Raw genomic sequence first — 24,943 nt, 5'->3', positions numbered from 1 at the left:
TTCACAGAGGATGAGATAATGGCCTGTACTCACCTGGGTTGCAAACTAGATGCTAATCCTCATGTTAACTTCTAACTTCTTGTCTTCTCAAGTTCAACATTACCAAGCTAAAGCTGTAGTCCATACTTTGAGGATAAACTAAAAAGTCGTATCTCTTCTTACTGTGGCAAGTCAGTGCTTTTCCAAATGAGTTTTCCAGGCATCCATATATAATATTTTCTCTCTCACCCTTCTTCCCTGGCAGTCTCTTCTCAATACCTTAGAGGTGTTTTTTTTCTAATTTGTCTCTAACCTGATTTGAATGGAAGCTTCCTTATGAAAGTGGAACCACCGGTATTAATTAGGTGAAGCAATGAGAGCTGCCACAGCAGGCAAAACCCCAGTCTTAGTGGTCTGATGAATCAAACATTTATGTCGCACTCCCAGTACATGTCCATCTCGGGTCAGTAAGGGCCTGTCCCACAGAATCACCTAAGTACGCAGGCTGCAGGAAGCTCTGTGATCTTGTGGATGAATGATCTGGAAAACATGGCTTCTGAGATTACCCACTAAAGAGGAGAAGGGGGAGATGGAGGAAGGCCCTAGCTCATGATTGTCATGCTTAGAAGTGACACTGGCCACCTCTGCTCATAGTCCATGGGCTAAAAGTAGTCATTTGGCCCCAGCCTGACTACAGGGGAGGCTGGGAAATGTAGGGGAGCATGGGGAATATTTAGTGAGCATTGACTCTCTCTGCTACCCCTACTAACTGAACCACTGTGAAGCCCAAGTTTCATTATAATTCAAACAACCTTTGAATATAATTTTATATGACAATGTTCTAATATATTCTCGTGGACATTGCTGTGATTTATTCCTTCTTTATCAATTTCCTCAAACTCAATCACTAGCCTAAATTTTTTAGACCTGAACTATACAGACATGTTAAGGAAAAGTGTTGGGGGCACTTAGTGTCCCCTGTCACTCTCTCTTTTTTTCAACTTCTCTGTACACAGCTTGAGGTTCTTCACAGCTTCTCATTAGGACGTACCTGTGTAACTGTGAACTCACCTGCTTCCGGGAAGGGGACCTGACTTTATCTAGCCAGCTGTCAGCATCATCATCATCATCATGATCTTATTTAATCTCTCTCATTCACTTAATTATTAATTTATATTCAGTGTGGACCTTTTCCCCCATGAAGTAAAAGCATTGCAGTGAAATGAAGTGAAAATTCCTCACTTCAGCTCTTACGTGTTGGTGATAGTTTTCCTCTTTCTTTGTTGTTCTTTTTGTTTGGCTGTTCTCTATTAGGGACAGTCTTGCCTAGGCAGAAAACCATCAGGTAGGACCATGGCAGGTTGTGCAGGGCTGGATGGGAGTGGGTTTGGGCTACACCATTTGTCTACAGGCCTAGCTGTGTTCTAGGTCGCAGCATAGACTGGACTCAGCACTATTGCTGGGACCCTTCATTTAGGTGCATTGATAAAATGGTCTTGCTGTTTACTGAGGCTGTCCTTTATATCGTGTTGGGACACTCAGCGATCCATTTCCCTCCCAAAAGATCAGAATTTAATTTAGGAGGGACCAGAGAACCTGCAATGGTCCATGGTCCTGGGAGAGAACTTGGAATGTATGTGGGGGATCCTATATAGTGGGCCAATTACATAGACTCCGGTGGTTATTTTTGTTTCTTGAGGGAATTGGACAGAATTGAGCTGACCTTCACCATGTTCTTCATGCTTTGACCCCAAGAAGAAATACATGCCAAAAAGAACTCCTTGTGATTTACTGGGCCCAAAATTTATAACCAGAGTCCAGCAGCCGTTGCTGACAGAGGCCTCTTATGCCCAGTGCATATCAGGGAAAAGCCACAAACTGAGCTGCCAAGCTTCCTGCACTGCGTTCCTGCCACCTGAGCCAAACTTTATAAAGGAAATTCCTGGAATCATAGTTCCACCAATGGGCTGAGACCTGCCCCATTTAATTGGAGCCACATAGCTATATCCTCGTTTGCATATATCCCTCTCCAGTTAAAGGGGCTTCATAATGACCAATCAGAATACATATGATTCCGACCAATCAGGATTGCTATTTGGACCAATCAAACTGCAAATTTTATTCCTCATTTGCATAAAAACAGACCAATCAGAGACCAGGGCACGTACTTTTTCTATATAAGCCGACTTCCCCTTTGTTTCTGAGGTGTGCACTTTCAGTTTTCACCAGAGGGTCCATTTCCCTGGATGCAAACTATTTTACCTGAATGAAGTTTCTCCTTTTACTACACCCCAGGTTGGGGACTCCAGTTGGCATTGGATTGCTGGCAGCAACTTTTGTTGACAATGCTAAGATTCTTTGTCACTGATGGAAACATCCCTCTTCCTTTTAGAAGCAGCCCATCCTTTTGTGTCACCGCGCCTGCATCACACCGGTAGGGAAATCATGGCCTAATGGTGTTAACCCAGTGGGAGAAGAGGGAGGGAAGGAAGGGGACATTACACCAACCATTCTCCATCCCTCCTCCTCTGTTCTCCACAAAGCTTGTTGGGTTTTGTTGGAGGAAACAGCACCTCAAAGACCTTTCTCTGGGCCTTTAAGACTAGATGCACAGGGAGATCCGATTAGGTATGGAAGAAAGGTAGTAGAAAATGCAGAGGCTCAATAGAATTTATCTATTGGTTGTTCTGTGGGGCCCCTGCCTGCAAGTCAAATGTTGGTCATCGATTCCACTAGTACCAGAACCTGAGAAACAAGAAAGACTTTAGAAGAAAGACAAAAAAGAGGGCAGCTCTTTCTCCTCAGGTATTATGAACAGGAAAAGTTATAAAACGAATATAATTTGAAATTTTGCCCAAGTTATGCTCAATAAATAGTCCATAAATGCTTTCAGATTTAAAACAAAAGATAATACTGTCAGCAAATGATTGTTTTTTCCTTTTCTCATCTTTAGGCTTTTCCTCCAAATGCCATCACTGTATTTTTTTACTGCAGTTCAGTGACTCTATTCTTCACAATAATCAAATTGGTCAGCTATCGCCTACATGTCATGTTTGATAGAGGAGAAGTAATTCAGCAAAGGCCCTCCAGAAAGAAAGAAAAGCCAAGGAGAGGCAAAGACGCCAACAGTGAACACATAACTACTCCCAAAAACCCAAGGTAACATTTCTAATTTCTGCATTAGTTCATAATTTAAATGTTTTCATTTTGATAAAAATGATTTTTCTCGTTTATTAGTTTATGAAAATATGCCAACTTTTATATATAAATATATACACTTTTCTTATATGTAAACACACACTTAAGCATAAAATTGATACTGATAATCAAGATGGTTTAACAATTAATATGACCTTAAACCATGCTCTGGAATTCATTTGCATTAGTCTCAGCACAACAAAATATTTTACTTCAGTGTTTTTATCTCGTCATTTCAATGCTTTGTGTGCCAGAGTGTTTTCTAAAAGAACCTTATGTTTGTTAATATAAAAGTAACATATTGCATAGAACTGAAATATTAAAAGTAATTTTCGAGTATCACTGTCACCATTCTTGCCCTTATTTCTGATATTCTTATAGTTCCTTAAGAGAGCATGTCTTATTTTAAAGTAATGTTTATTAATTACTCTTTCTTAAAAACAATTTATATGCAGTGATTATGACAAAGTGGACTCTAGGAAAAAAATTGTTTGGGGACTGGTACCGAAAGAGTCAGCATTCTATCTGATGATGTCACCACCCTTTGTTTCTCCTGTTGGATTAGCAATAACAGGCCGATGAACAATGGCAAAAAGGAAGAGGCTGATCAAATCCGCTCTGTGCCTCCACTCCCTGGCAGCGCCAGAGGGCAAAGCACCAACTCTCCTCACTCTTCAGGGCTATTGGTTAGTGGTCGGTTTTTCTGGTTCTCTTTCTTTATGTTGCTGTGTGTGGATCCCACGCATGGGAGTGTGCAGGGGCCGTGGCTGTTGCTTCCATGCACACTGCTTATAAATACTGGCCTTTGAGCCTGTGGAGCATCCCAGCTCAGAGGGAGGAGGCGATCTGGGGGGCGTGCTTGGGCCGTAAGGTAAACACCCAGTCATGTGTTGGAAGCACACCCACTGGCCTCCTGTGTTCCGCCCCACCCTGCCAAGCTGCCACTCTGGCCGCAAGAGCCCATTTACAGACTTTCACTTTCCTGTCCCTTCCCCTGTATTTCATCGAAGTCACCATATTTGCAATGGCTTCCTCTGGAGTCAGCATCACCTCTACACTTTAGACCACGCTTGTGTCTTGGAAAATCAATAAATTCCCTTTTGTCTAGATAAATTTTATTATAAAGTAGCACATCATTCCTTCTCCTTTTTTGTTTAATTACTAAACTCCCTTTTATCATAGCACAGTGCTCTTAGATGTCTACACTTACATATGTATATTTTTGTATTCATTTTTGCTACCCGTTTTATGAGAAACTTAAGCAGAGTGGACACTATCGTCTCTTCCCCACATGTCCTTTAGAAAAACAGTGGCTGCCGACTCCCTGGAAATGCGCAATGAGCTGAATCATGTATTGATTTTCATCCTTTCGTTTATTTAGGAGTTGCTGGCACAGGAAACAGCCGAAGACCTCAAAGGTAGTGTTTGTTGTCATCATTTAATATTTTATCATAGCATTATCCGAAGTGAAAAATATTTTTTATAAAACAGAATGTCAGTGAAATAATTGAAAATAAGAACTATACCTAAGACTACATAATTATATTAACTTAATTTCTTTTCCCCTTAAGTTTAATTATTTCCCATTAGAATTTGTATCTCGTGTCTACATTCAAATTGTGATATTTCATTGTCCTTTTTCCAATCTGTGCCTCACTTCATATCTCATAACAGATATAAAACAGGATAGATTTATCATCAACATACAAATTTTATTATAGTACATTGTAAAATGACAGAGGAAATTATGTCAAATTCTGTATATCTGCATTTCTTTCAAGTTACAAATTTTGTTTCTGGGAACTTTCTTTTAACCCTTCAAGTTTTTGTTTTACTTTTTTACTGAGATTTCATTTTACTCTCTTATGAATACCTTCAGAAGACTTAGAAAAGAACTTTTGGAGGTTGAATTAACCCTTTTCTTTGCAATTTTCCCCCCCAGTACTACTACAAACAGAAACATAGGCTTTATTTAAATTTTGAAAATAGTTTTAAAGTTTTATTTTTTGGAAAATAGCTGAAATTAGCACCATGTCCCTGAAAACCTAAAATGAAGCTTCTTTTTTTATCACTCAGCTAATAATATAATATTATTATTGTATATTAGTATACAATATTATAATATACAATATTATTATATAATAATGTACAATAATATAATAGTATGTATTATATAATATATAATAATATGTAAAGGATTATCCAAATTCTTTTTCCTATACTACCACTACTGAAATAAAATACATACACCTTAGTTAGGCTTCAGATATTTTAGTTACGCACAATGTCTCACAGCAGTGTTGTTTCCTGTCAATTTTTACACACACAGAGACAGACACACGTGCTTTCCTCGTGTTAAATTATATCTTCTTCCAGATGAGCTGTACTGCTGCCATTAACACCTTTCTGTTACATCCTTTCGATGTCTCTTCTTGCCTTTAAACTTGACCATTTCAGTTGAAACTGTTCCTTCCTTCCTTCTGTGTACTAAGCATTCCAATAAGGGATTTTGATGCATCATTCCATTCTGAGTCATAACAAGTAAAATGTAAAATGTGCAGATCCATACCTGACTACTAAATCTAGTATTTCTCCGCAACACTGCGCTACAGCAATTTTTTTTCATACACCAGTCTCATAATATACCATCCTAGTATCCAATTCCTTTTGTTGTTAAAATCGACAATGTCTTTCTTTTTTTGACAGCTCTTTTGAGATATAATTTAGATGCCACACAATTCACTCATTTAAAATGTATAATTCAATGGCTTTTAGTATATTCGCAGAGTTGTATATGTATCATCACAATCAATTTTAGAATATTTTCATGACCTTGAAAAGAAACTCCGAACCACTTAGCTATTACCCATTAACCTCCCCATTTCCATCAGCCCTAGGAAACCACTAATGCACTTTCTGTCTCTATAGATTTGCCTGTTCTGGACATTTCATAGAAATAGAATCATATAATATGCATTTTTTGGGAACTGGCTTTTTAAAATTTGAATAACATTTTCAAGGTTCATTCATGTTGTAGCATGTATCAGTACATTCATGTTCATGTTCATGTATCAGTACATCACTTCATTTCTTTTTATTGCCAAATAGTATTCCACTGAATGGACATACCGAATTGTATTTATCCATTTACTAGCTGATGGACATTTGGTTTGTTTGTACTTGTTGGCTATTGTGATGATGCTCCAATGAATACTCATGTGCATGTGTTTGTGTGGACATGTGTTTTTATTCTTCTGGGTATATACCCACGAATGGAATTGCTGAGTCGTGTAGTATGATGCATAGTATTAAACATAGAGTCATTAGTACTCTATGTTTAACCATTTGAGGAACTGCGAGACTGTTTTAGAGAGCAGATGTATCACTTTTCATTCCCACCATCAATATATGAGGGTCACGGTTTATCGGTGTCCCTGACAACACTTGTTATTGTCTATATTTTTTATTATGGCCATCCTAGTGGGAGTGAAATGGCATCTCATTGTGGCGTTGATTTGCATTTCCCTAATTAATAAAGCTGTTGATGTTTTCTAATGTTGACTGACTAATGGTTTCATTTTGATGTTGGTAAATGTCTATTCAAGTCCTTTGCCCAGTTTTTAATCGCATTGTATTTTTGGTGAGTTGTAAGAGTTCTTTATACATTTTGGATACAAGTCCCGTATCAGATATATTTACAAATATTTTCTCCCATTCTGAGGGTTGTTTTGTTACTATTTGTGGGGGTCCTTTGAAGCACAAAAGTTCTTAATTTTCATGAAGTATACTTTATCTATTTTTTATTTTGTTGTTTGGGGTTTTGGTGTCATATGTAAGAAACCATTGCCAAAATCAAGGTGAAGAAGATATATTCCTGTGTTTTGTTCTAAGAGTTTTATAGTTGTAGCTCTCATATTCAGGTCTATGATCCATTTTGAGTTGATTTTTTTGTATGATGTGAAGTAAGGGTCCAACTTAATTATTTTGCTTATGTTTATGAGTTGGTCTAGCACCATTTGTTGAAAAGACTATTGCTTTCCCCATTAACTTGTCCTGGCCCCCTTTTGAAAATCAATTAACCATCCATGTAAGGGTTTATTTTTGGACTTTGAATTCTATTCTTTTAATCTATATATCTATTTTTATGCCAGTATCACACTGTCTTGATTATTTTATCTGTGTAAAATGTTTTGAAATTGTGAATTGTGAGTTCTCTGACTTTATTTTGAATGTTCTGGGTCCCTTACATTTCCATGTGACCTATCAATTTCTGGAAATAGATGGCTGTAATATTGATAAGGATAGTGTTGACTCTAGATAAATTTGGTGAAAATTGCCATCTTAACAATATTTGTTTTCCAGTCCATGAACATGGCATATCTCTCCATTTGGATCGTCTGATTTATTTTTTTTGACAGTGCTTTGTAGTCTTCGATGTACATGGTTTTGCCCTTCTTTGTTAAACTTATTCCTAAGTATTTTTTTAGATGTTGTTATAACTGGAATTACATTCTTAATTTCATTTTAGATTGTTCATTGCTTGTGTATAAAAATATTACTGATTTTTGTACATCGATTTTAATTGTACAAACTTCTTGAATGTTTATTAAATCTAGAATGCTTTTAGTAGATTCCTTAGGATTTTCTATATACAAAATGATATTTATGAATAGAGATCCTTTGCTTTTCTTTTTCTAATCTAGTTGTCTTTTATTTATTTTTCTTAACTAATTGCACTAGCTAGAATTTCCAGTACAATGTTGATTACAAGTGGTGAGAGTGAACATCATTGCCTTGTTTTAAATCTTACAGAGAAAGCATTCAGTCTTTCACCATTAAATATGATGTTAGCTTTGGGTGTTTCATAAATAGCCTGTATCAGGTTGAGGAAGTTCCCTTCTAATCTTAGTATTTTCACGAAAGGGCATTGGATTTTTGCAAAATGTTTTTTATGCATTTATTGACATGATCATGTAGTTTTGTCATAGTGTCTTTCTTGATACAGTTTTTCTTAGTATTACAGTGTGTTTTTACAATTAAAGAGTGTGAAGGGTGGAAGCCAGATGACTATATTCAATTAGATTTCATTGTTAAGCAATATCTTGGTTGTGTCGCTTTAGCCTAACTTTTCTGAGTTTTCCAAGTAGGACATTACATTAATTATTACCATTTTTGCTTAGAGTTGAGCAGGCACTGAGATATGACATGATAACATATTCACAAAAGACCCATTTACCAGCCACAATATGACTATTCATTTATATGCAATAAATTGTAGTTGTCCAACTTTCTTCTCTTGGCTTTTATGATAGAACATTTTCCTGATTTTCTTCTTTCTTAGTGTCCTTTGATTGGTCCTCCTCAGTTGTTTGACAACTAAAGGTTTGAGTGCCTCAGTATTGGTCCTCGGCCCCTTTCTCTTCCTTAGATACCAGCTCTCTGTTGGTGATCTCATAGCTATCTTTGAATATCATCTATGTGATGATAATGAGTAAATCTGTTTCTCCAATTTTGACGTCTCTCTGGATTTCAATTTCGTGCATCGAGCTCCTTACACATATTTCCTCCTGGAAAAAATGGTTGTTTTTCTAGAACCATACAATCTAGTTGGGAAGATAATTTAAATGTACATAAATAAAACTACAGTTTAAGGAGTATGTGGTAAGTGAAGCTTAGTTTTACAGACATTAAATGCTTAAGGAATTCAGAAGAAGAGAGCTTATTTCTGGTGTAGGTGATCATGGGGAGTTCCGTGTTGAAGGAGGGGTAGGAAGAATAAAGCCTTGGTTGGGGTCTTCAGTGGGTGAGGAGAGATGATATTCAGGTGGGAGGACCATGCCCAGAGGCTGTGTTGCAGTCAGAGTGGGTCATTTGACTACAGCGTGTAGGTAGGGCAGGGCCTCTCAATTCTTTCTACCCAAGTGCCCCTGCAGGCAGAGGACAGTGTGTATGTACCCCCGCCTGCTCTGGGGCCCTACCCCGTGAGACCCCCAGGGTCATAGACTGAATGGGCCTCTCTAGCAACCAGTAATTTAAAAAAATACGTTTGTCATAAATTTCTTTTCATCCTTTTCCATAATATGACCATTTGTTTTGATAATGTAATATTTTATATTACTCCAAGAGTTGTATTATTTATTTTTTTCCTCCAATATCTGAGTAAATGAGAAGTTGCTTATCCTGTTTTCCTTGTGGTTTTGCAGACCCTCAATCAATGCATCCCTTGTGCTCCCAGAGAATATGACAGAAGTGAAGGAAGAACTGAAGGCATTTATTCATTGAATGACCGTAGGCTAAGGGAGAAAGAAAAGCCAAAACATAACCCCAGAGTTTCAAGCCTGAGAGGCTCGGGAATGGTAGGCTTGTCAACAGGTACAGGAAAGCTGGAAGCAGGGCAGAGCTCACTGTCAGCCACCTTCATAAGTAAATATTGTTTGCAGATGTAACTTATAATGTTTTGAAAATACATAAATCACATCAGAAGTGCGAGGTTGTTATTATTGTCCTTGGGTCAAGGCGCCAGCAAGCCCGTGACCAGTCCTCAGGCTGGTGCTTTCCTGTCCATGCTCACGGATCCCCATGGCAACCTTAAGAGATTGGTAAAAGTATCCCCATTTTATAGATAAGGAGGTTGGGGATTAGAGTAGTGGTTCTCAACTGGGGCTGGGGGTTTGCTCCCTGGGAGAACATTTGACAACGTCTGGAGGCATTTTTCATTGTCATGATTGAGGGCAGGGTTGCTGCTGGCATCCAGTGGGTCAAGGCCAAGGGTGCTGCTAAACATCCTACAATGCACAGGACGCCTCCCACAACAGAGAATTAATTATCTGGTCCAAAATGTCAGTAGTGCCACAGTTGAGACATCTTGGTTTAGAGGGATTCCATGACTTGTCCAAGGTAACAGAGCTAGGAAATAGAGCCAGGAACTTTCTGACTGCTAGGCCAGATATGTTGTTTAAATCATACCAGTCTGCTTCCCAAGGCCACCACAAAGTAAAAGCTGAAAGTCTGAATTATTATTTTAAATATAGAGATTTCAAGAACAATTTCGCGTGGACAGATATTTTTTCAATACGCATCCAATCGTGTGGGTTGCTGGTGCTATTTTTGGTTTTGTTATTAGGCCTTGCTCTGGGCCATTATTCATCCGTCTCAGATGGGGATAAAGTTGGTGTTGTTGTTTATTTTAGGTGTCATTCTGTCAGAAGACCAACCTGTAGCACCAGTGTCATCTACCTCACCTGGTATCAAAACAGAAAGCTTACCTGCTTCTAAAGTTTATGTGCCAGAAACCATGACAATGTCAGCAATACCAGCGAAACCAGTTGTAGCAGAACAAAGTGATAAAGGGAAGGAAAGAGGAGGCAAGGGGCAGCCCCCTTGCCGCCACAGGTCCGAGGGTGGCCTAGAGGAGACGGATACCTTGAGGAAGTTGCCACACCTGTCTTTGTCTCAGTATGACTTACTAGAAACAGATGTTTCTTTCCAGCCGTGGGGGAGTGAGAATTCAGTCCTGATTCCAGAACCTGTGAGTTATGCCCAGGGCTCCATAAGGGAACAGTTGCAAAGCAGGTCACCTCAGGACAGCGTGAGCAGCAGCTGCCCTCAGTGTGACACTGTTATCGCCAAACCTGAGCCTGAGCCGGTGGTCACTTTTCGGCAGGTGGACCCTTCGTCAAACCAGGAAGTGGACTATTCAGATAGTGACGTAGCTGTTACTCTCATCGATACTTCTCAACCTGGGGACCCACTGAGCCTGCACGAACCCATTAAAATAGTCATCACCATGAGCAGTACTCCGAACTCCATGACAGACTTGGAAAGCTCGCTCCACCTGAAGGTGACGGGCACTGAGAGAAGCGGGTTAGAGTCTGAGGCTGAGCCAGCTACCCCAGGGGTGGCCAGTCCTGCAAACCTGGAGCAGAGAAGAATTCCTGTCATTACCCTCGAGCTGTCTGAGGATGAGGGAGGAGGCATTATGTGTCCGGAAGGCGGTGGAAAGCAGAGGACTCCAGAGAGTCTGAGGGTGGAGGCAGACGCCACTCAGCATTCTGGCGATGAATCTGGGGGCGTTCTGACTGCTGCAAAGGCCTGCAGACCTCCCCCAGAAGACCACTGCGAAGCAGCCCCTCCACTCACACCCAGTGTGGCCTCTGAGTCCGAGCGGGGAAGGGAAGGCCAGGCTCACCTTGACCCCTCATCTTGTAAAACCAGCCACGAGAAGAGACATGCCCGGGTCCTCAGTGTGGATAGTGGGACAGATGTCTTCCTGAGCAAAAGTTCCACAGAAATTGTTAACGATAAAGACAAAACAATACCAACTTCCAAATCTGACCTAGAGGCCAAGGAAGGACAAACACCAAATGAATCCAACTTCCTGGAATTTGTCTCCCTGTTAGAATCAATCAATAGTTCCAAGGTGGTGGCAACTACCCAAAGGAATGGCCCAGCAGAGCCGGACAGAGAAAGCGGGCTTCTCAGAGGTAAGGTTCTCCATCAGTTCCGTCCTCATGGTACAGAGAAGTCAATGCATCTCTTTGTTATTTGCCTTCTGTGATGTGACTTTGCAAATAGTGGGACAACTATCAGGCAGTTGTTTGTTGCCTGGCATTGTAACTGGTTTTTGCTGAATGTGCCAATATGAAGCTATGGGATGAGCATATATTGAAAGTATAAGTTACCACCAGGAACTTTAAGGCAAAGAAAGGAATGTTTGGCTGCCCTAGAAAGCCAGGATATTTATTTCCAAGGAAATAAGCAATTATGTTCTACCACAGTGACAAGAACTTGTTGCAGCTGTCTGTCTCTTCCTGTGTAGGCTAGATGCATTCTGGGAAAGCTGATCGTAAAGTGAATTTCTGTTAAGGCAATCCACTTTTCTGTTGAATTCCATTATCAAATCCTGTACGCAGAATTCCCTAATTATCCCATGTTCTATACATCAGTATAACAGACACACAGCTCTTGATTTATGCCAGGTACTCCTAAGCATTTTACATATGTTAACAGGGTGACCCTATACGGTAGCTTGCCTGACAGGGTCCTCATTTACACTTGTTTTGACAACATAATTATTAGTAGCACCGACTTTCACTCTCCAAAGCATTCCGATTTTGAACAATACATTATACAATTATTCTCATATTAACTCATTTACGCCTCACATAACCTTGTGTTATAGGTACTATTGTCATTCCTTTTTTATGGATGAAGCTCAGATATTTTCACTAACTTTCCCAAGTTAGTCTAATAAGTATAGGAAGTACCGGAACTGAGCTTTGACCCCGGACAGTCTTGATCCAGAGCCAATGCTCATAAAAATTAAAGTCTATTTCCTATGTGAATATAGGACTCATTCATTTTCTGATTGCTTACTATCATGTTTCCCCGAAAATAAGACCTAACCAGACAATCAGCTCTAATGCGTCTTTTGGAGCAAAAATTAATATAAGATCCATTCTTATTTTACTATAATACAAGACCGGGTCTTATAAAATACAATATAAGAACCGGTCTTATATTAATTTTTGCTCCAAAAGACACATTAGAGCTGATTGTCCAGCTAGGTCTTATTTTGGGGGAAACAGGGTATCTCTGGGCCTCAATTCCCACACTGGTAAATGATGTCACTGGACTAGAGTTTTCACACAGTCTTTCCACTTTAAATGTCTACGTTTCTGTAATTTTCGAGTACAACATTTCTGCATGTGTCTCTGATGAGGTAGCGTCTCCGTGGGAGCATCCCTCGCTGGAGGTTGCGGTGGCACGTGGCAGCTCCTTTCTTTGCTGTAGGATGTAGCATCTCCTAGTGCCAGCCTTGGCCTAGGCTGCTGGCTGTGCTCTGCTCGAGGGAACCGCCAGGGGGCGCTCTGGCCCCATGTTGGCAGCTCCCAGCTATTTGCTCTGGTTTCTTTTGTCTTTCCCACACTCTGCCGAAAGGACTGCCTGCTTGGTGATTGGTCCATTCTTGCTTAAAAATTCATTAAGTTTGAATATTTAAATTATGTAAACTGAATGTGTTCTCCATTTTGTGATGGGTGGATATCTGTGATTTTGCATATAGAGTAATAAGAACAGGAAAAATTCAGTTCAACTTTTTAACAGACATGGGCAGTACAAGAAAGCTTTGGTTACTTGGGGGTAAAAATCTTTCTGATGTAAGATTTGGGTATTTGTCATCTATTATGAAGATTCACTCATCTAGACCAGCACTGTCCAGCAGAGCTTTCTACAGTGATGGAAATATGCCGTATCTCTGTCCACCACAACAGGCTCTAGCCACATGTACCGATTACATACTGGAAATGGGGATTGTGTAACTGAGAAACTGCATTTTTAATCTTACTGAATTTTAATTTATTTAAATAGCCACACGTGGCTACTGGCTACCATATTGGGCGATGCTGGTCCCGATGACGTGTGTCTTCCCGGGAAGCCGTGTGCATGGAGCACTGCCTATGGAACCTGATTGCCCAGGGCCAAATTCTGGTTTTGCGGTGCCACCTGGGTGAGCTTGGACAACTTACCAAATCCATCTGAGTCACAGTTTCTTCAGTACAGCAGGAATAATATGTTACAGATTCACTGTGAGGATCCAGTTAGAGAAATATGTAAAAAGTCTTGCTACTTGATCAATTTCAGCCTTTTATTCTGGTTCTCCCCTCAGGCCATATGTAAGGTTTATTTGGTTTGTTTATCTAAATTTCTGCTCTTCTTAAAATTTTCAACCAGCCATGTTCAATCAGAACAGTGTCAAGTTGGAAATCTAGGGGCCATTCAAAGTATGGATGCTGTGAGGTTTTCTATGGAAGGAGGAGGCTTGGTTGTCGGGTACTTGCTAGTACAGCAGGACGGGAGGAGTCAGAGTAGATTATATGCCGATTCCAGGAAAGGACAGAGGTTTTTAATAGGAGGATGAAAGAGAAGGACAGTGAGTCTTGTAGTTCTTGCTGAAGGTGGTCAGTGCTAATGATGGCAAATTAGATGGTTTTCTAGTGGTGCCTTATGTCTTAGAGATTGTCTTCTTGCTCCTTTATCACTAAGTAATTTGTTATTTATTGTAATCTAAAAACCCAATTTGGAGGGCATTTATAAAACAACATGACAGTATTTAGTGATATCAGCAGCCTGGAGAATGTTCCCTAATCTTTCTCCTGCTCGATAGTGAAACAGTGCTTGAGACTGGACATGATTGTAAAGATATGTGATTTCCCAGTTCTCTCTACTGTACTCTTATTTCCTACCCAGGTCCTCTCCACAGGGCTGGAGGGTTTACTTCAGGACTTGGGGATATCCTAAAGTTCCAGGCTACGGAAAACCACACACTCATCAAAAGACTTTAAAACCATGGCTTGGTTTGGTTTTGATACAGCTTTATTTTACTTTGTGGAGATATAGGAAGACCCACCAAATGAGAAAAGCAAAGGCTGTTATTATTCAGAGCCCCCAATAGCAAGGGAGTCAGCCTCCATCACTTGTGTTTTGGCAGAGACTCAGAGATACCCAGAGGAGAGGGGAAGCTTCATGGTGGAAAATGGAAGGTTCTTGGTGTGCTCCTATTGGGGCTGTTGGCCTGGGGAAGCCGGAGGCGGCTGACAAGTGCCTCCCATGTGATAGGTTAGGGACATGTGTTTGGTTTCTCTGGTTGGTCCTAAGTTGGAAGCAGGAACAGAAATTAAGGAAGCTGTCAGTTATTAATCAAGTCCTACTCATTTGGGGCCGATTGTTATAGGGGTTATTGTTTGGCTTCCTAGAGAGTTTGCCAAAAATAGTGGTCTGACTTCCTACAAGTGTGACTTGTACATAGTATATTGGCTTCCTGGGATGGTTGCTGGAGACAATGGGTTGGTTTATGGGGCAGTTGCTGTATATTGTGGGTCAGAGTTTTATATATATATTTATTTATATATATATATATTTTGGCCGTTGTCCATTTGTATATTCAGTCTTTTCTAGACTTTCTAAGAAAATAATTATGAATTAATGTAGAGATGTTTACTGAAGAATTACCTATAGTATAGAAAAATTGAAACAATTTAAATTTACAACAATAGGGGTCTAGTTCAATAAAGTATACTGTATCAATGTAATATAGAACTAATATTTTTGGATGACATAGAAGAATGTCTAATGTCATTAAATATTTACAATACTTTAAGATAAATATAACAATTAGAAAACAACATCCATATTATGACTTAATTTTTGTAAAAAAACAAGTGTGTGTGCATAGAAAGAAAGACTGCTATGATATGTATCAAATTGGCTCCTATATCAGCATGGTGGGGTTAAGAGTGATTTAAATTGTTTTCTCTATTTTAAATTTTATAAAATTAATGTGTATGTTTTTATAAGCAGAGCATTCCTAAAAATGTATTTTTAACAGGAAAAGGAAAAAATAGTCTCTATGTTGACATATATGAGTAATGTACCCATTTAAGAGAGGGAGAGACTAAGCTATAAAGAGATGTGAAGAAATGATTCCAAATTCTTGTGGTGTGAAAGGGCAGAGCTGTGTTAAGTGTGCCTTTCTGCAGCTTGTTATGTGACATGATTACTGGCTGAAGCTATTTGTTATGATAGTACTTTTTCACAAATGTGTTTCATGAAAACTGTGAAAACTTCTATCTTGACAAGCTGTCAAATGGAATGGAAACATTTTTGTACCCAAGAAATTCTAATGGTATTTTGCAGATGTGGTAAGAGTATGTATCTTCAGGACTCACATGAGGACAGCAATGTTTCTCTAATTACTTGAAGTCTAAGGATGAACAACTCCGTTATATACATAACGATGTCATTTATAACCAGGGAAGCTAACGTAATTTTGCTTTTTGAGGTTCTAGGCAGACCTTGGTTTGCTTTCTGAACAGCATGTCTTGAAGGGGGTCTGCGGGTTCAAATCACTCAGTTATGGTCTCAGGCAAAATTTTGCTCAGAAGAAGGTAACTGTTGGTGTCTTTGGTCATGGGAACACAGTGGCCACTGTGACCCTGAAAGTGGCCATTGGGGGGTGTCCTCAGACAAAGGAGGGCTGACCCTTAGGGGAGGATTCCATTTGGGATAATGGTGTAAGCTAAGAATCTTATTTTTTGTCCATCATTTAAAGAGGATTCTAAAAAGCCATCTGTACCTGTTGACCTTGGACTTCTTACTCACCTGAAAATATTCTCAAGGCAAGGAGCAGGTGTAGCATCTCATGTGTCTTCTTCCACAGTGCCAAGCGTGGAGTTCCAAGTCAACTCTACTTACCAAGTACCTACTTTATTAAGGGACCAATTCTACCTTTAGCTAGAAAATTTTGATTTGGAGAATGAGTGAGAAGGAAAGACTGATAAGATTTTAAAATAGTAAATGGGATCTTGCTCCAAAATAGCCAGGTTTGTTTATGTAATTTTTTTTTTTCATCTGATGCTGTTCATTTATGACTAATGAACCTTTCAGGCCTAAGTAATCTAAATTGATGACTCTCAACCTGATAAGCCAGGGTCAATAGAGGCATTTCAGACGAGTCCCCAAATTGGTACATAAAGTAGTTGGTGGCTGTGAATGTCTAAACAACATGTCTCCAACACATAGACTCTTCTGTTTCTCAAATATATTTAGGTATTTACATAATTAATAAAACAAAAATGTATTTAAGTGCATTCTGAATTCATAGGAACTACTTAGATTCTTTATCTATTGTTTCAATTTTGGTAACTTATTTCCAAGTGCTTTCATGTTGATTTCCTACTTAATATTATATTAACACACAAAGCAATGTTTTTCAGATAAGTGCTCCCCGGAGAAAAAGGAGGAAACCCTGGAAAGTGAAAAGCCCAGTGGACGCAATTCCAAGCAAGGAAAACCGGACGTGCGAAGTCAAGACCATACTAGCACCAGCCCTGTGCTCACCGAGCCTGCCAAGATCACGGCCCTGTAAGGATAACTTACTTATTTAGCTTCGTGTTGCTGCAAAGCGTGAGACAGCCTCACTTACTGGCTGCTTCTTTTAATGCTCTGTTAAGGATAAGGGGGAGTTCCTAATGGTTTTTGAACCTTTTATATATGTTAAGTTTTCAGGGCAATAGACAAAGACAGATAATCTACAGGGTAACTTCCCAACAAGATAGTTCTGTCTTGCAAGTCATCAGTGGGCCTGAAACATCTGTGCAAGACGAGATATCTGTGGATGCTATGCATGTCTTCATTGGTGAACACGGTGAGTCTTTAGAGCTCTTTACAAATGAGGAAGAAGGGGCAAAATGGGCAGCTTTTTTTTTTTTTCTTTTTTTAATTTTTAAAATTTTAAATTATTTATTTATGTGTATTAGTTATTTATGTGTACAGAACAAGGCACTAGTTAGACATTTCACCCCTCACAAAGTGATAACCCCCCTCCCCCAATCTATTGCCCCTCTGACAAAACGGGCAGCTTTTGTGGGGTTCTACGTGCTCTCCCCACCTGAGTACTAGACTTCGGAGCAGGAAGACACTTACTTCTACGATTGTTCACATATAAAGTTCTTAGAACAGAGTGTGCTCTTTCCTGCCTCAGGGCCTTTACACATACCACGTCCCTATGTCAACAATGTGCTTTTCATCCCTGGGATCTCAGTTCTGAAGAAAGTTCTTCAGGACAAACCTTGCCTGAACTCCCCAGACATAACAGGTTCTGATTTTTGCTGTCTGAACACCTTATCCTTTTCTTTCTTTGATACTATTACAGCTTATAATTATTTATTGACTTGTAATTGTTTGATTAGTGACATTTCCCCCCTCACAATTGTAAACTTCAGAAAGGCAGTGGCCAGCACCTAGTAAATATTTTTGGATATGTATTGAAATATGACCTTGATATATTTTTATCAATCCTTGTTATAAAAAGAACTTAAAATAGAAGGAAGGGAGGGAGGAAGGGAAGGAGGAAGAAAGAAAGAAAAAAAGAAAGATCATTAAGTGGCAAGTTCAGAGTCCTATAGATAAGGGATATAGGTCCTAGTTTTTCCAGGATGGGTTTTGGCTTAAGCCCTTTATGGATCAGTGAATGCACAGCATTTTACTCTCAAAAAGATCCTGCTTTGGATAGTAAGTCACATGGTACCTGATCATAGATCCGTAGTTGTCATTTAAGTGCTTTTGAATCTGCAGAAACGCAAAGAAACTTTTATGGTGTACAGCCCACCACTGTCAGGGCCTGCAGTGGTGGGTGGTCGCCATCGGTAAGGTGTCCCTTGGTGGGAGGGACCTTACGTGGGGTCCAGCCTCCAGCCTACATTCTGGCTGCTCATAAGAGACAAGGTTAACGACATCCCTGTGCCACCTGAAGCAGGTACTCCTAAAGTCTCTTCTGGGAGAGACTGCGTGCATTTACTGAGTGAACTGATTTTCACACCTCGATACCCAGAACCTCTTTAGCAGACTCATTTAGCTGCAAATTAATTCCATCTCTTGCTTTTCCTCATTACCAGGCTGACACAGCAGTCAGTATGCTGTGCCACTGCTCAGCTGCAAATTGAAAGGTAGGGCCACCGCACGTGGTGCACCAGTCAAAACCACACGCTTAATGAGCCTCGTTTTGCAACTGATACAAAAGAACACCCAATTCCAGCATACATAGATCTTACTGATGCATGAAGGGAACATGCAAAAAATGCATTGAAGACAGTATATAAAAAGTGAATTGAGAGATGGTACAAATTAATTAATCAAAAGCAATTAAATACTAAGTCACTTGTCTAAGCGTATCATCAGAGAGGTATGGCAGGAAGATTTCCTTAGTTAAGTTACACATTCTGTGGAGAAATCTGAAGAATGGACCCAGATTGCCAATGATTTTTATTAAAATAGTTCAAAATGAGTTCCCTCTAACTTGAAGCATAAGCTGCAATGATCATACGCAAATAACCGTGTAGTATTTTCTGCTGAAATCTTGTGATTTTGTAGGGGAAATTAGATCCTGTTATTTAAAGTCTGGCAATCAGAAAGAAGGCCCTTTCCAGCATCAGCCATCTGAGTATGACGGTTTCTCTCCTGCTGGGTAAGTGAGCTCTGTTTTCAGGTCTGGGGGCTGTTGCGTTGCTGGGGGACATGCAGCTTCTTCTGACTGTGAAGGAAGTGATGGTCCTGGAATGAATATGTTAATATGTTTGTAGGTGTCAAAGTATGTGTGTTTTGTGTGAAGGGAAATCTGACATTGTAGAACAATCAAAACTAAACAGAACCATTTTCGTAATAGCCACTTCCAAAGGTGAATAGTACCTGTGGTCATAAACAGAGGAGCCTGGTGTATGCAGCATTGCTCCGTCAGCTAAGATGCAGCTCTCTGTACATTATTAAATTTTCCCCAAGGAATGGATTAGAAATGTGCTTAGTTGTCATCTGCACTAATGAAGGCCAGCTGTTTTGTAGATAGATTTTCTATTAATAAACATATTTTCTGTTTTCCTTCAGAATGCATTGAATAACTTTCTTAATTACATTAGTTAAGTTGTTATTCATTTATCTTGCATATCTAGAACACACAAGGATTACTGGTGGCGTTGGGCAAGCCGTAAGTCTTACCAGTGGCAGACTGGACTCAGCTCAGCCTGGACTGGAGGATTCTTTGAGGCTAAGCCATGTGGATATGCCTCGGTTGCCTGTTCTAGGTGTGGAAGTAAATTTTTCATGTACATTTCTTGAAGGTTGTGTGTCTATTTGAGGGTTTATGAGAGACCTTTGTGGTGTACCTGGAATGCCTTAGGCTGCACGCCTGGGGTGTGTAAAGGGAGTTATAGGAACCTTAGTTCCAGATCCTGTGGTTCCATGTTCCTTCAAGGTCAAAGTTTCCTGACCGGGTGTGTATGGGGAATTCAAGGGGAGCCTCCCAGGTGCCTAGAATGAAGGCTGTCCTTGTTCTTGGCTTTGTCCTTTGCCTCCGGTGGAATTCTGTCCTGTGCCAGCCTTTCAGGGTGTTCCCTCCTTGCCGTCCCTGCCACCTCTGACCTACTTAGGAATGCTGCCATCAGCCTTTCCGGTAGATGGGCACTACAGGCGACGGCTTCCCAGCCACACAGTCGCAACTGGGCCCCAATCCTAAAGCAGCCGCTGTGTCCAGAATCACTGCCCCGGGGAACAGGCATATTCTCCCATCACCTACCTGCTTTCCACTCTTCCTCTGTTTCCCTCAGGTACCCACGTACCAATCAACACAGAAAACAAAGTTCTCCTTCTCCAGCCAAAAAGCATGGGAGGTTCGCCATCCCCCTCTTAGCTCCAACTTTTAGGCTATTCTGTTGCAGTGGTTTGATGAGTTTAGTCATCTAAAGTGGCAGCTTTCTCAGACAAAATGTTTAGTCACATGTGAACACAGCTTTGAAAGCTGCCAGATTATCCTGTGATCCTCAGTTGAAAGCTGTAGTGTTTTTAATCTAAATTAGAACAAATGTAAGCCTCTTATTTTATCCCAAAATAAAGTTACACAACTGTCTATTTTTCTTTTCCTGGATAAATGGACTTCACCTTTCCCATAGGTAAATACTTGAACGACAATTGCCGGTAAAGGTAATGCCAGTTAGCGTAAGGCCACGTGTCCAGAGCCTTAAAAAGCTAAAATATACAGCGTGCAGATAAGAGTTAGAGAGTGGGCCCCACTTCCTTAAACCATGCCTCACCCAGAGCCACCCGCTAACTCGTTCTCCCCTTGACTTCTCTATGAAGTTTCTTCCAACTCTTGTTTTCTTCGTTTCCTCTGCATTCCTTTCCATATCAGAACTCCGTTCTCTTTAACCTGCACTCTCTTTCGAGACCTGCCTGGGCTTGGGTTTGCCAGCCTTCATTTGCTGTCAGTGAAAGAGCTTCCTGCGAGGTTAGGAAGGGGCCTTGCTGGGGTATTGGGGTGCCTGCCGACTGTGTTTATGCTGAGCTTTCCTGTGAAGCCGTGAGGGGAGTCCCAGAATGTCAGTCCCATCCTAGCTTTGCCTTTTCACGTACGTACAACTGTTAGATCCTTCCTGTTGTTACACACGAGAGAACTCCAGGTCAAACAGGCTTCATCAATGTGGGGATTTTGGGACCATGTAACTGAGATGTCTTGGGTAGATGTCTTCAAGGATGGAATCTCTTTCTCCATCATACTCCTCCTGTTCCTCTGTTTTGATACCACTCTCAGACACCTCACCCTAGTGGTTAAAAGATGCCTATAGCCGCCCCAGACCTTATGTCTGCTCATTCAAGACCAGCGGTAACAGCATGCTTCTTTCCCATGAGCCCCAATGTAGGTCTCTTCACATCTGATTGATTCTGATCGGGCCACGTAGCTTGAGTCCAATCACCAAGGCAAGTACTTGGCTTGGGTCTACATACAGAGCTGGATTTGTGGGTTCCCTCTGAGATGGGGGTGGCTTTTCAGAGGGAGATTTGGAGTAGGGTGGATGGATGCTGGGCAAAAATCAACAGATGAGCCCTGAGGACGCTCTCTTTCTGGTAAAGTGGCAATTGAATTAATTACCGAGTTTCTTTAAAGAGAATTATGATCAAGACTTATGGAAGCCACTTTGCCCTTCAAGAAAAGCTTTATGAAACTAACATCCCTGGTCTTCTCTAACATTCCTGTCTGGGAACATTCTGATAAAAAAGGCCTTGGTCCACTAGCCTCATTGGTGCCAACTTGCCAAGTTCAAAGTCTTTGAGCACCTGCTCTGCCCCAAGGTAACTTGATATGGCGTTGGTCTTAAGAGTTCCGGAACATAATGGCACATAGTCTCCTCTCTTTCTAGTCTTCCGAGATAAAATAAAATAATATATGTATTTGCTATTATTTGTAGAACATATTATTTGAGAGTATACATGCTCTCTACACCATCTTCTCTTTGAAATAAGTTAGTCCTTCAGAGTAGACTCTGTTACAGGTGTTCTGGCAATTTAGTGGCCCATTGGGCACAGGAGATGTACAGTGCTTCCTGTTTGGTGCATGAGCACAAAACTAGTCACTACACTTAGCAAAATGATAGCATTGAAGCTGTTCCCTAGGCAGTTCTGGAAAAGCAGTTAAGGGGCAGCCATCTGTTTAATTGATGCTCAGTAAAAAGGGCTCGGTCCTATGTGGAGTCAGTGATCTTCTGGATTTAAACTGCTGTCTGTCAGGCTTACGATGGATATTCCAGCAGCGTCAGACGCCTCCCCAGACTTGGAGGTGTTAAAAGCTATGCCACCCTTCATGGGAGGCTCATTTCTTTGGATTTGTAATATGCCTCAGATATCGTGAAAGCTCATGATGAAATGATGATTTGGGTATCTTTGAATTCTTTTTATGAAAGAAAAATTGTTGTGAAATTGGATAAAAGCAAGCAAGTTGGCTCAATGGAAATATTTTAATCCCTGCATTAACATACCTGTGTGTGTCTTTGTGTGTGTCTGTATGTGTCTGTGTGTGTGCCTGTGTTTATGTGTATCTGTGTGTGTGTCTGTCTTTCTGTGTGTGAGTGTCTGTGTGTCTCTGTGTGTCTGTGTCTCTGTGTCTCTGTGTGTCTGTGTCTATTTGTGTTTCTGTGTCTGTGTGTCTCTGTGTCTCTGTGTCTGTATCTGTCTGTCTGTCTGTGTGTCTCTCCGTGTCTGTGTCTCGTCTGTGTGTCTGTGTCTGTCTGTGTGTCTGTGTGTCTGTGTCTGTCTGTGTGTGTCTGTGTCTGTCCGTGTGTCTGTTTCTGCATATGTGGTGGGGGGCGGGCAGTTCACTGTCACTTTATGCAGCAAAAGACCCTGACTTGAGGCCGGAGGAAGCCTCCCTCTAGCACTTTTATGAGTCACTTTAGGAGATGTTAAGGTGGCTAAGTACTGTATTTCTTCCTGTTAACCTGGTGTTCCAACATTTGGCAATTTTAGAGGAGGTACTTTAATGTTATATCCTTGCCTTTTAATGCCATTAGATTGTGAGTTTTCCTACTATAGTAAACATCAACTTTGATTTTGAACTTGGAAGGATTCCTAGTTGGGGCTGATTCTAAGCCATTCAGCCATGGAAGATACTGGAAAAGTAGCCTTTTCCCTGTAAGGCAACAGCCGGGATTGCCTCCAACTAGGCCATTAAAGCAGCGATTCTTCTCATTGGCCAGAAAGCCATTCATTGTCATTGTTAAGCCTGGTTGCCATGTGACAGTTTTATGTCCCTGACTCCCAAGTATGAATAGGGAATTGTTTGCAATGTAACTTCCATGTTTCTTTGGGGATTCCTGGAGGAAACCAGGAGAGGAAACAAATTTCCCTCCTTGGCCCCGCTGTCATTGTGGGAACCAATACATTTCTCATGAGCTGCCAAAGAAACAGAAGCAGCATTTTCCGGTTCTACAATAGCTGTCCGTTAATAGGTACCATAGGTAACATTATCTAACGGAGTTCTGTTTCCACCGGAAACTAGAATGAGGGAATGATGGCTTGAATTACAGCATTAGGGTTGCTACCTGGAAGAATGTGCAGAAGATAAATTCACTTCAGTGTCTCATTGTCCAGGACACAGGGTTGATTCAGGAGCTCAGAGTCTAAAAGGAGCTAATCTAGAAGGTGGAAGTTACTGATCTGCCTTGAAAATCGAAGTTGCAGTGGTCTGTCTGGCTGGAGAGTTGAGGGGTTTTTTGTGTGTCTAAAGGGTTCATTTTCGAGCAGACTTTTTTATTTCTCCTGTAGGTCTTGCAATTAAAGCTTCATAGTTTCTGGGGTTTTTTTTACTCAGCAAAGATTTGCATTTTCTCTTGTCTATAAATTCTTCCAAGTCACGTGGCAGAGCTCCTTCTGTGGAAGATATGTAGCCACGCTTCAGAATTAATCCAGCTTTTCCAGCATCACAAGCGCTCTAATGAAAATGCATAGAAGATGCATAGCATATGCTCTCCAGGGAAATCCTATGGGAAGACATGATATCCGCATGTACTTTAAGCGTCTGTTACTCATAAAGTAGACGTGTCGTCGACCGAATGGAAGACTCATTCTGGGGCAAATCGTTTCCAGGACTTTTAATTGGGGAATTTCATACCTCAGCTTCGTTTTATTTAAAAAGTAGAGTAGCTTGGGTAATAAGGTATTCTTTTATTTGTTTGAGCAGCTGTAGCACATATCGAAGCAGGTATTATTCTGGCTCTAAGTTGGGCTTATTTTTGAAAACTGTCCCAAATCTCTAAACCAACCGTGATGTGTACTCCACACTGAAAGTTGTGCTTAGTCTTTGTTGCCTCCTCAGAATTCTTGCTCTTTTGTTGACGTTAAGCAGCCTCCAGGACTCTTATCTCAATAAGACCTCCCTTATTATTGGGATCAACTCTCAGGAAAGCCCTTTAAAGCCACAATGCTTAAATATGTGCCTGGTTCCCAAAACGGGTAAACAGGCAGAAAATTGCAAAAATAATCATCTCTTTTCGGCTGTCTTTTTTACATTAGTCAGAAGTAATCGTGACCCCTGGTTTGGAGTAGCTGAGTGAGATTGCTGAGCACTGAAGTTAGTGAGCTGGGTCTTCAAAATGTAGAATAAAATGTTGTGAATTCCCATAATGGAGATGCCCAGTTCTAACCCCTTCAAGTACAAGTTGAAAATTTCATCCCTAATTATAAATATCTGAGAGTGTGTGTATAGCTGCGTCACCGTTGACTTGCAGAATAGAGTTGTGTGTTACTGCTTTACATTAAAGAACTTTTGTGGGTTCTTGGCACCTTTGATCACACAGAGGTGGAAGTGTGTGGAAGAAGCAGATGACCATCCAGAGCTTTGCCCATGAAGGGTTTCTGCCATTCCAAATTTCTGTGCCCTGTCTTGTTTTTC

The 24,943-nt window shown here is 40.6% G+C and overlaps 1 protein-coding gene across 5 annotated transcripts in view; it reads left to right on the top strand.

Moving 5' to 3' along the window:
• The window catches only part of PCNX2 (pecanex 2), a 242,855-nt gene that overhangs the window by 27,816 nt on the left and 190,096 nt on the right, over positions 1 to 24,943 (top strand). For 4 of the 5 annotated variants that reach the window (XR_012490740.1, XM_019712884.2, XM_074316661.1 and 1 more), the window contains 7 exons: positions 2,933 to 3,138; positions 3,743 to 3,863; positions 4,559 to 4,595; positions 10,368 to 11,660; positions 16,950 to 17,097; positions 17,235 to 17,380; positions 19,105 to 19,198. Coding sequence is in view for 4 of the 5 variants with exons in the window: in XM_019712884.2 (XP_019568443.2) it covers positions 2,933 to 3,138; positions 3,743 to 3,863; positions 4,559 to 4,595; positions 10,368 to 11,660; positions 16,950 to 17,097; positions 17,235 to 17,380; positions 19,105 to 19,198 (2,045 nt within the window). In the remaining variant the exon portion in view is untranslated. Of the gene's footprint in view, positions 1 to 2,932; positions 3,139 to 3,742; positions 3,864 to 4,558; positions 4,596 to 9,380; positions 9,550 to 10,367; positions 11,661 to 16,949; positions 17,098 to 17,234; positions 17,381 to 19,104; positions 19,199 to 24,943 lie in introns of those variants that run through there. The other variant, XM_074316660.1, reaches the window with a different exon arrangement.

This window comes from Rhinolophus sinicus, linkage group LG12 (genome assembly GCF_036562045.2).
Source record: "Rhinolophus sinicus isolate RSC01 linkage group LG12, ASM3656204v1, whole genome shotgun sequence".
NCBI classification, from domain to species: Eukaryota; Metazoa; Chordata; class Mammalia; order Chiroptera; family Rhinolophidae; genus Rhinolophus; species Rhinolophus sinicus.
Note: the sequence above shows the minus strand (reverse complement) of the source record. Positions and strands in the feature narration are given on the sequence as shown.